At 38.8% G+C, this 12,141-nt stretch overlaps 1 protein-coding gene across 1 annotated transcript in view; it reads left to right on the top strand.

The window, feature by feature from the left end:
- DUS4L (dihydrouridine synthase 4 like) overlaps positions 1 to 10,279 on the top strand; it is a 55,742-nt gene extending 45,463 nt beyond the window's left edge. Inside the window, exons 12-13 of the mRNA XM_053253045.1 lie at positions 4,460 to 4,560; positions 5,971 to 10,279. Coding sequence (XP_053109020.1) covers positions 4,460 to 4,560; positions 5,971 to 6,006 — 137 coding nt within the window. The 3' untranslated portion in view covers positions 6,007 to 10,279. The remainder of the gene's footprint in view (positions 1 to 4,459; positions 4,561 to 5,970) is intronic.
- The last annotated feature ends 1,862 nt before the right edge of the window (positions 10,280 to 12,141 follow it).

Below are 12,141 nucleotides of genomic sequence, written 5' to 3'. Positions count from 1 at the left end.
GATGAACACTGAGGAGACCAAGTTTGCTGATTATACCAAATTATTCAGGGTGGTAAAAACAAAAGGAATTTTCCTCCTGAGTGGATTTTAAATGGCAAATGCAATTCAGCGTAAGTATAAAGTGATGCACATTGGGGCCAAAAATCTGAACTTCACATATACACTGATGGGGTCTGAGCTGACTGACCAACCAGGAAAAGGATCATGGGGTCGTGGTGGACAGCTCACTGAAAATGTCAACCCAATGTGTGGCAGCTGTAAAGAAGGCTAATTCTAGAATAGGAATGATTAGGAAAGAGATTGAAAATAAAACTATCATTATAGTAATGCCCTTATAGAAATCTGTGGTGTGACTGCATTTGGAATACTGTACAGTTCTGGTCACCACAGCTTAAAAAGGATATTGTAGAGCTGGTAAAGGTGCAGAAAAGGGCAACCAAAATTATCAGGGGGGGTGGAGCAACCTCCCCATGAGTAAAGACCACAATGTTTGGGTCCTTAGTTTAGAAAGAAAGCAGATGAGGGAGACATGATAGAAGTTTATAAAATTATGCATGGGGTAGACATTAGAACTATTGAAGCGAAATGCTGAGAGGTTCAGATCAGACAAAAGAAGTACTTCTTTACACAATGTATAGTTAAACTATGAAATTTGCAGCTGGCGGGTGATGGGCAATTTAGAATTAAAGAAGGGATTGACAGATTAATGAAAGATAGCAATAACAATAGCTACTTGACTTGATAGCTATATTATTTCTATCAGGATCAGAGGTGGCAAGCCTGTGAACCCCAGGTGCCAGGGAACATAAACTAAAAGGGAGATTGTTCTCCCTTCCCCACTTGGAGGTTTCCCAGATGCACCTGGTTGGCCACTGCATGAAGCAGGATACTGGACTAGATGGGCCTTTGGCCTGAACAGGGTTTTTCTTCTTCTTGTGTTCCTATGCCCTGCATTCTGTGTCGTATGCTGCACTTGTGACCATAAATCTTCTCTACAGGCACAGCATGCATCATAGAGACACAGATTGACATTGGGAGCATCAGCATAGTGGAAAAGGCTGGGTAGGGAGAGAGCAAGAGGGTGACAGAAGGCAGTGGTGAAGTGGGAGATGAAAAAGAGTGAGGTTTAATGTTAGGATTAAGGGGAGAAAAAGCTTTGAGGGAGGATTCCCCCAGAGTGGAGATGAGCAAGTTTTATATTTTAGGGATGTGCACAAAACAGATCTTGTGTTTTTGCTTCAAGCTCAAAATGAAATGCAAAATGTTCGAAATGTTTCATCAAGACAGCAGTTTTGCTGGCTATTTCAATGAAAGAACTTGAAAAGTTTTGAGTGGGTTTTGGCCATAAGGAAAATGGGGACACTCGAAAAACCGCATTGTTCCCCATGGGTAGCTCCTAGGAACACCAAAGTGGGTTGTGCGTTAGAGCATGATGGGTCCTACCTACCACCAAATACACAAAAGAAATGGGCAAGTGGGCAATTTTTAACCTTTCCCCAAAGCCCCATGGGATCCTGTGGGGGTTTGGGGTAATAGCCCAAAACCCCATAGGTCGGCTAGAGCAACTTTAGCCACATTTTGACTGAGTACACCTTGCAATGCAGATTGCAGAGCAGTGAATGAAGCACATTAGGCTCAAGGCCAGACGTGGAGCTCATCACACCAACACCAAGAAATACTGTACTTACACACACACACACCTGCTTCTCCACAACACTAGCTCACAAACAAAACAAACCACAACTCAAGGAAGGAAGGGACCTACGTGCTGCCTTTGTCAATCTGAGATCTAGCAAAACCAGATAGTTATAGCAGCAACAGTGTAACATACTGTACTCTGTGCTGAGAAAAGAAATCCACAAAATCAAACCTACCTTCCTCCCCTCCTGATACATCATTTTCAAGAGAGGCGTAAGGACTCTCTCTGCCTCCCAGTCCCTTTGAATACATTTTGAAATGTCCTCTAAAAGTGTTCCCCTCTCTCTCCTTTCTTCCTTCAGCCAATGGAGGCACAGTTGCCCATGACAATACTTGATTAGTATGATTTTAAGCCAATCAAGAAGCAAGGAGATTGCAAGCTATTTGGAAGCCAGTGCCAGAAAACCAATCAGTAAGGGAAATAGGCCTCCAAAATGGTGCTCGAAATATCAGTGTTCCAATCAAAATGGGGGTTTTGAGCTCAAAACAGGCCCTTTTATAGAGGATTTGTTTCAAGCTTGAAACACTTGAAACAGCCCATTTCAAGTTAAAACATTTTGCGCATCCCAGTAAGATTTTAATAGTCAAAACCTTGGATGTAGGTTTCTTTCCTCTTTAATGTGATACAATATAGAAGACTATTGTCTCAAATGTGTGCAAAATGTTTTGTTCTAAGAAACCTAGCATTACATATAAAATGTCATTTTCATTTATATATAATCAAAATTTTGTAGCACACATTGTTCAGTGTGCCTGGCACTCTCATCTTTAACATCTGTGTCAGTATATCTACTAGCAACTGCTTCAGAACACACATACAATATCAGCAATTAACTTGTTAGTATAGCCTCTTCAGTAGATAGCCAGAGCTTTTTACTTCCTCATTTTATTTATAAAACAAGGATAATTCCTTGTAAATCCTTTGAGATCCCCAAGTGCCAAGTTATTTGTGCAGATAGCATGTGTTGGTAAGAAATGTTTGTTGTTTTGAATGACAGTAGCAAATGCTTAAAACGACATTTATCTGGTGGCAAGCATATAGGTATTTAAAATGTTTTTCCTCCTAAAATCATGCCACAGAGAGCCCTACAATTCACTGCTGACTTTGGTTGCCTTCCTCCACACACTGCAGCATTCATTTTAGCTGTAGCTTAAAGCAAGCCCCACTAAAGTGGGATTATTTTATTCACTAAACTTGTAACATATCCCATCCCAAGGGCTTGTGACATGCAACCTTTTAGCAGTATATAGAGACTTATTCAGACACCCCAGTCAAATGCAGTAAAATACAGTAAACTTCCAATCTTCTGGCAATTTTACTTGAATTCCCCAAATGAGAGCTTTTTTAGGCTGAAGGTAACTTTCCTGGAACAGTTAAACCCCGTTTCAGTGTATTGATCAGGATGAGGTTGTTACCTCTCCTGGGGCAGGGGGATGGGAAATTCTAACTCAAATAGTGCCTTTATGCTGTCAAATCTTAATTTTTAAAAAAAGTTGCGGAGGAAATAAATACACTGATATTAACTTATGGTAATATTATAAAATGGTTGTTATGGTCAACCAGTTTGGAAATATAAATGCCATTGTATGCTATATTTTGTTGCAATTAAAATATATATTGAAGACAAGCTATTTGACTTGGTACATATTAGAAATAGGTGCATATTTGGCAGAAGTTGGTCTCATTGGACATCATTGATGCCTCTGGCAAGGTTCTATCTGCATGCCTTATATAGGTACTCTAGTGCTTTCTCACCTTTCCATTTCCCATCAACAACTCCAGACTCTACATTCATAGCTGTAAGTCAGAAATGAAGAAAGTTTGTCATATGCTGGACCTTGACATTCTTGTGCTAAGAAGACCTCACCCATTCTGTCACAAGGATATTTTTGTCAAAACATAACAACAGTGCAGTACATGTTTTCCCTTGATCACCTACACCTATTTTTAGAGATAGGATTGTTTTTAGTTACAACCAATATACTTTGCCAGTCCTTCATAAAACAGACAATAGGTTGTTACTGTTAGATCAAGTTACCCAAAGAGGATTTTGCACTGGAATACCATGGCAGCACCTTTAGCATATTTTCTAAAGTCATGTTAATCAAGAATATTTGATTAACCATTCTGAACCATTTTGGAATGGCGGTATACAAATCAAATAAATAAATAAGTAACATGACTTTAACATGGAGTGCTGTAAAGTAAATCCCTTTTTAAAAAAAAAATCTGGGTTGATAGATTAATGCTACCTTGTAAAGTATTATGGGAACATTTATATTGGTATGTATTTTCACATATTAGAATGTATTTCAAAATTAGAAGGTTTTTGATTATTAAATCATGTATACAAGTTTAGCATCTCCAAGTACTATCTCATACAGTACTGTTTATTTTTTTATTTGTTTTTTGGCCTTTCCGTTCCTTCCCTGTCAGCAGCATGCAGCTCCTCCTATCACTAGGCCATGCATGAAGCTTTCTTCTCATCCAAAGTGACTTTTCATTTGCCTCATATCCTGCATTATCTTTCAACATTCTGTTGTTGATATCTTTCCCTCACCTGCCTTCAGAGCGTTTGAACATTCTATGACATCACAGCAGCTCACCAGTGGCAAGGAGTTCTGGAAGTGAGGACTTCTTAGCTTGTTATATAAAATATAAGATTTCAAGCTTACTGTTGAAAATACATGCCATTTAATGTACAGATATTTGTGCAAATGCAGTTAATCACATGAAATAATATTATTCTGTGTCTTACAGCTCTCACCAAGACAAAAAGTGAAATAACTGCTGTTAAGAAGCAGTCTGAGGGTCTTATAAAAGAGTATGGTGATCTTGCTGAAGAACACAAAAACCTGCAGGTAAGTGGTGGAGGCAGCTGATTTGCTTAAGCAAACATTCTGGTATAGGGTGTATTTGAGTTTATCAGACAACAATCTTTACTTTTGTGTGTGTTTGGGCATATTAATTCAGAATAATGAGAATACTGAACTCCTAACTTTTCCTAGAACCATTGTTGAAATTGATCCTACTTTTAAAACAGAACGGAAAAATTACATCAAGCATATTTGATTAATATGACATTCCAAGAATATTAGCAGTATGGAGGAAGAAGAGAAGGGAAATAAAAAAGGGTTTCTCCTCTTTAAAAAAACATGCTGAACTTTAACTTGTTATCTTCTAAGATACTTTTATAAAAGTCTGTCCTCCAGAATCTGGGCACACTAAGAAGAGTGAACTTCTGCTATGTGTTTAATATTTTTAAAAAATGAATCTGACCCTTTCAATTTTTCTGTACAACCACCACGTTTCAAACAGAGGGTGGTTTTCAGTTGGTGAAATCAGTTTCTAGTGTGCACACAATGCTATCAATGTGTAGTTCTCAAGAACTTTGAGGGGGATATTTCCCTTTTTCTTCTCAAACTGGTCTAAACATAGCAGTAATTGGAACCTGCTGCTTCCTTCTATTGTCAGCAAGTCTGGATGGTTTACTAGTCTGCTGAACTGATACCACATAACCATCCATATTGGATTCTGTATTTCACTGGAAAGGGCCTGCATAGAACTCAGCTTTACAGGAGAACCTCGTTACTCACTAGGGTTCTGTTCCTCATCTACTGGCATGAGGAATGGAACTGTGAGTAACGAGTCATTATTGCTATGGAGAAATGGGGGGTTAGGTTCTGAAGTGATGGGGAAATGGCAAAATAAGAACTTACTGTGGTGTGCTCTACGGGGTCTGTATGAGGCTAGCAATCTCCCCATGTGCCCAGGAATGCCCCAAAATGCACCCCAAAGAGTGGGAAATAGTCAGAAAAGTCCATTTTTGGAAGGAAAGGAGCCACAAAATGGCTCCCTGGAGACAAAATGGTGGGCAGAAGTGATCTCCGCAGTCATTTCTGGTCCTCTAGGAACTACAGATATGTGGGTTTTAACCCCTTTGTATCTGTGGATACTGAAAACGGGTGTCAATGAGACACCACACAGAACCACAAATGGTGGTCCCGTGAATAACAAGGTTCTCCTGTACAGCCCAAAACCCTGATGTTACAGAATTTGCCTAAAGGAAACTTTGTATGAAGACTCGCCTTTATGATTCCCCCTGGATATGTAGAACCATAGATAATATAAATAATAGTAATAATAATAGTGGTGATGATTTGTTACACTTTGGTATTTTTGTGGCTTGAGTAAAGAACTGGTAGATCTGAAGCATATGGTCATCCAGAGGTGCAACTGAATGTCTGTATGTTTGCCTTTTACCTTTACAGGAGAATGCAGATGAAAGACATAAGAAAGTCCTATAAATGCACTACAAGGACACTGGTATTCAATAGATCTGCATCAACATCGTCATCATTGTTTCTGTCTTTATTCTCCAGAGTTATATGAAACAAAGCCAATTTACTTTAAAGGGAATGCACTGCATTCACAGTGGAAATTCTACATGTAGTTGTTGGTTGCCAAACATATTTTGTGTTGCAGTGGAAATAGTGGCCTGGATCCAAAGCCCAACTTTAGGGCATGCCTAAAGCCCAGTGGAATTTTTGCCTTTTTCCATTAGAACAGTAGATTGCCATAGCAGATCACAAACTGCTTATGAAACTCTGTTCCGTTTCAGAAGAGATTGCCATGTGCCATGCAAAGCTGTTGTCTAAAAAACCAAAGTCCATACCTCCCTTGGGCTCCAAGAACCAGTCCTATGGTTCTTTGAATCCAGGCCAGCAAGTAGTGTATCAGAAGTGCACTGTGGATTATCCTATAAGGAAACTGCAAAGCATTTTAAAATGGAAAATGCCATTTAGAGTAACCATTTAGTTTTTATCCAGTATTTTACACTAAAATTAATTTTAAAAAATGTTGGACAATCACACACACCACCTGTTGCTTGTAGTGGAAAAGATGTTTAAGTGACATCAAACCATGAAGTAGGTAACTCAAAGAAAAAGCATATTGGAATATGTGTTACCCATATGGATAGAGTAATTTGACAATCAGGAGTCGACACCGCCTTGACAGCGCACTTTACCTTTAAAGTATTAAAATAGATTTTAAAGACACTTTGCTTTTAATTTACATACAGATATCTTACAGTCCATTACACTGTGTAGTTTGGGGTTTTCCTTTCCTTCTCTCTAAAATTTCATTACAGTCCAAAATTTCTTGATCACTTCATGTATTTCAGAACTTGCATATCTTTGTGATTGGGTGTTCTTTGTGCAATGGATAATACTTCTGGGAAACACTTTTAATCTACAAAACATTATTTTTTTAATGGTGGCAAATATTTGTAAATGGCATCCACAGTTTCCCTTTCTCTGGAGCAAGGACTCCTTGTTCTGGAGCAAGAGAAACTATGGATTCCATCCATTGTGTTTTTCCTAATACCTTCATTATTTGCAACTACAATATTAAGCATTTTTGCATTGTTGAATTGTTAATAAAGGGATTGTTTAAGCTTAGTTTTGTCCTTCTAGATGTTTAACTTGTACATCTAGTTCTTATAAAATTGGAATTCGTGCATAACAAACTGTTGCATTTATTTTGACAAGGAATTCAGTTCCATGTATTACTAGTAGTGTTCATGTAAAATTGATATAATTACATCAGAAATTGTTTGCATAAAACTTTTAGTGTAAACCTACCTATAGTATATTATAAAAACTGATATTTTTGGAATTCAGCTTCTGTATACCAATACCAAAAGTGCCTTAAGTATTCATAGAGTTTTGTTTATATGTATCTGCGCTTTTGGGGGAAATTGGGTTGTAGCCTGACCTTTCACAGAATACAGCTTCATCATTGAAAGCGTCTTCTGCTTGCAGAAGGAGACTTGCACTTACATGGGGCGGGGGGGGGTGTCTTTCCATTAGTAGAAAGTGTCCTTGTGTAAGCACTGTTTTCCTCCTGCAAGCAGAAGGAGCTTCATTCATCCCAATGTTCATTGTGTCTCTGAATTCTACATTTTAGGTTTTTTTACTGGTTTTTTAACATCTGAGGGGAAAATTGAAATCCATTGCAGCTGAGTCTGATTCTCTCTTAGAAACCTGCACCCAATGTTATATTATTTCAGCATCATTATTTAGAACACTAGCATGAGCCAATTGTGCATGCTCTCGACCCTAATGTTCACCATGTTCCTATTAAAAAAAACACCTGTCAGTAAAGGAGGTGGCAGTTTTGAAAGAATGACAAATATTACTGCATTTGCCTCATTTGACTTTTTTTGTGTAACAAATAAAACTATATATTAAATCTCCAATGCTGAAAAATGGTCTGAAGTATAAAGACATCACAGGGAATTTAGTATACCTGTCGTGACCTTGGCTGCTATTGGCATATCCTAGTTCTTAAAAATGCAGCCCAATAACATTTTGGATCCACTGTCTGCATCTTTAGGATGCCAGGAGCATATGCTTTGCATTCAAGTTGTAGATTCTGCCTTCCCAACAGAATGTTCAAAGTTACAAGAGGAAGTTTCTAGTTATCCTGTACACAAAGAAGAGAGCTGGGGAGTGGGAGGGTGCAAGCCACAGGCTTGTGCTGGCATAGTCTCCTTGCAACAAGCCGTGGTTTGTTGGCCATGTCTGAAGATCTGGACAGAATTGATTCACTGTAAGATAAAGTGTCCCAACATGCACTTATGAGGCAGGTTCTAGAAAACATAGGAAGCAGATTTGCATCCATCTTGAGAAAGGTCTGCAGATTTTACTTAAGACATACTGCATATCACTGTTGAACTACATACATCAAGGAACTTACAATAACATGACTATAGCGATGCAGTCATGTTTCTGTAAGTTCCTTGATGTATGATGATGATCCTGTTGTCTCGCCAATGCTCTTTATTCTACCTCTGGTTGTATATTTCCTATTTGTTTCCTTCCTTGCACACGTGTACCACATGCATGTTTCTTGTTTCTCTGCTGCTTTCAAGAATCTCCGGGTAGAAAACACCCTGCACTCATCCAAATGTTTAAGTTCTATATGCACTATGATGTCACTGGGAGGAACAGCCCTTGACTGAAATACCCCAAGGGAGTACAATTCAGCACCAACTCTATATTGGGTCATTGCATCTGACAGGCATGTCTGAGCTTTGAATTCTTAACTGTAGTTGTGAATCTTGCCATCATCTCATTGTCTATAGCATAGTAAACATATCTGCCAACTTTGTTTTAATCTTAGTATAGTAAAAATGAAGAATAAGGTAATTAAAAAATGTGACACTCAAGAGTTACTGATTATAATAGCCAGTGTTGTCACATAGGATTGTAATGTAAGGTTGTAAAAAGAACATCTGTAGCAAAGGGAATACTGTATATACTCGAGTATAAGCCGATCCGAATATAAGCCGAGGTACCTAAATTTACCTAAGAAACCAAAAAACTGATTGACTCGAGTATAAGCCTAGGGTGGGAAATGCAGCAGTTACTGGTGAGTTTCCATAATCAAAATAAATGCCAATAAAATGACATTAATTGAGACTTCAGTGGGGTATATTGTGACCAGTATGTACGGTACTTTATTACAAGGCGACATTTTAGCATGGGCAGATAGATGACTCGAGTATAAGCCGAGGCTGATTTTTTCAGCACATTTTGGGTGCTGAAAAATTCGGCTTATACTCGAGTATATACGGTAATCTCAGTTCTCTTTTGTTCCTCTCTGACACACACTTCATTAGAGGGATTAAAATTAACCTGGAAACAGACTTACAGAAAACTATTCCAAATGAGCAGTGGAATACTGTGGAGCAAGTTCCACAGGTTATGGTTCTAAGTGCTTTCAGCTTCTATACAGGTTATTTCATTTGGAAGAGTGAGTTTAAAAAAAAAAATCATAGATAACACTTAACCCCACAGAGGTAATATCAGCTGTATAGGGATTTCTCCCCTAATTGCTGGAAAACTTTCAAAACGATAGGATCGCTGTACAAGCATGTGCTGGACTTCTAACCTTGTGCAGGAGTATTGGGCCGGCATTGTTGAAGGCAAAATGATCTTTAATGACAATGTCAGTCTAGCCACCAACTTGTTTTATTAGGTTGTTTTAGGATGAGCATAATACTGTGCATAAAGATTTTGCTGTATATTGCATGCTGGGTGCCAGATGAGAACTCTACTTTCATTGGAAAATACCTGCTCTTCCATTCACATGCCAGTGGTATCCAAGATTGTGGAGGCTAGCCCTTATGAACAAGCTTATCCTGCTGATTTTAGAATGCAGTGGGACTAAAGAAATTAGGTTCCTTTATAGAAAGGTGGCATCTGATTATTTCCAACAGGTATCCAGTAATACAACTTTTCTGTTCAAGCTTCATGTACAGATGCACTCACCTTGCAAAACCCACTCAATGGCTTTTCTGGATGCTCCTTCCCTAGATTGTTTGACACACTGCAGATGCAAAATGCTTTGTCTTTGTCTTGTATGTATCTGTTCTTATTGTTTTGCTTTTATTGATTTAAAAATGAAAATGTTCAATAAAATATGCACTTAAAAAAACAAGTGTTTGATAAAGATGTCATATTTCAAGAAATGTTGCTATAATGGAGAAATAAAGTTTTACTTTAAAAATTACATTTATTGTAGAACATTTTTTCAAAGTTCTAGTTCTTTACCATCTATTTTATCCTCTAGATTGATGATTGAACTCTGATGTCAGTGTAAATGTATCTGACCTGTGTTGTTCTGCTGAAGTGTTTGCTGTGTGTGTGTGTGTGTGTGTGTGTGTATGTGTGTGTGTATTGTAAGAGGATAGAAGGAATGAATGAATGGGGTAGAAATAAGCAAAAGCCGGGGCTATATCTTGAAAGTGATCACTTAATTATGTTTACATTAAACAGCATACCAGATGTTTATGGCATATTAGATCCCATCTATAGGTTTTTAAATGTACCCTTGATTGTCCCTACATTAAGTTAATCACTAGAGTCCGACTGCATCTTGTACTACTGCTTGCACAATTTTTAGCACTGAACTGGAACTAGATGAGGGAGTAACCAGAAGACAGGGAAATACAAAATTTGCACAGGGTTTTTATGCAGGAGTTCTTTAACTGCACCACTCCACTGGCACATATCCCCATATGATATCTGTTGAATGTGCTTAAATTTCACAGACAACCTTGAAAAAATTGAACCTAAAAAAAGGCTTCATTAGTAAGTGGCAGCCATATTGAACAGAATCAAGGAAAGCTACTTGAGACCTTTTGGTATGAGCTAATCCACCTGGGTGGTAGTTTATCAGCACATTTTCTCTTATAGAGTTGGTTTGCTCCTGTACAATAGACTTGAAACTACTAGGACATATTCCTGTGCAAGACGTTTTTGAAGAGAGCTGCACAGCAGCAGCTCCCCTTAGTTTAAATGGGAATCATAAGAGAAGTTTAGTGCAACAGTTCCTTACAAATTGCAGTCCAATCAGCAGTCTGTCATAAATGGATTAGGGTTTTTTCTATCTCATGTGCCTATCTATTTACCATTCCCCCCCATCGTTTATCAACTTGTTTTCTTCTAAATATGTGCAGTTCTACACTTGAGAGGGTCACTCAGTAGTCCTGCTGCCATCAAAGTTTTCAGTGCAAATATATTTCAGCTTCTTTATGGAGCTCCTATTTTGATTAAAGGAGTGCTTTTAGATCTGAATAATGTGCTAATTCACTTTTTACGAGCCCTATTACACACCCCAAAATGTATTTCCAATATTACTGGAGACAGGACAGGGCCTGCTTGAAGTTAGAGCTTAGCTGGTTGCCTTTAAATTCTGGCTGGGAGTTTATAACTTTAGGACAGCTGTGGGGTCATTGCCCCATCTCCCTACTGATAACCACAATAGTTCCTGGGCAGCTCTGATAGCCCAAAGAACTTGCCATATTGTGTTGGCACCTGCTTTCTTCCTTCAAATGGGGTACAGTACTGCAGAAGCTATAGTACAGCAAAGACTCTTGAGATACATATATCCCCTTTAGACTTTGCCATTTAGGCTCACACATTCTGTTCACCAGATTATTTTGGCATTCCATATGAAAATGCCATTCAGCCAGCTGCCTATCTTAGTAGCCTCCATGTAATTAAATACTGAAATGCCTTTTCTTGGCAAGACCAGGGGTGTAACTACTATTAGGCAAGGGGAGGCGGCTGCCTGGGGGCCCCCACACCTCGGGGCCCCTCCCAGAGGCAAGTCACGTGACTATATATTGTGAAGAGTGTGTGTGTGTATCAGCGAGGGGCCCACTCCAGCCTTGTTACGCCCCTGGGCAAGACTTAATGTAGTCCCTCACAAGTTCTGCAGGGAAGATACGCTGGGATTCTCCTGTCTTTGAGGGTCCGTCTGTGTAATGATCAGGAAGTGGGGTCTGTGGAGCATGTTTTGTTATCCTGCAGTTTCTATAGTGGAGCCTGCCAATAATTGGTTATGCCTATATTGACTTCACTGCCAGA

Source organism: Hemicordylus capensis, chromosome 5, assembly GCF_027244095.1.
Source record: "Hemicordylus capensis ecotype Gifberg chromosome 5, rHemCap1.1.pri, whole genome shotgun sequence".
NCBI lineage: Eukaryota > Metazoa > Chordata > Lepidosauria > Squamata > Cordylidae > Hemicordylus > Hemicordylus capensis.
Note: the sequence above shows the minus strand (reverse complement) of the source record. Positions and strands in the feature narration are given on the sequence as shown.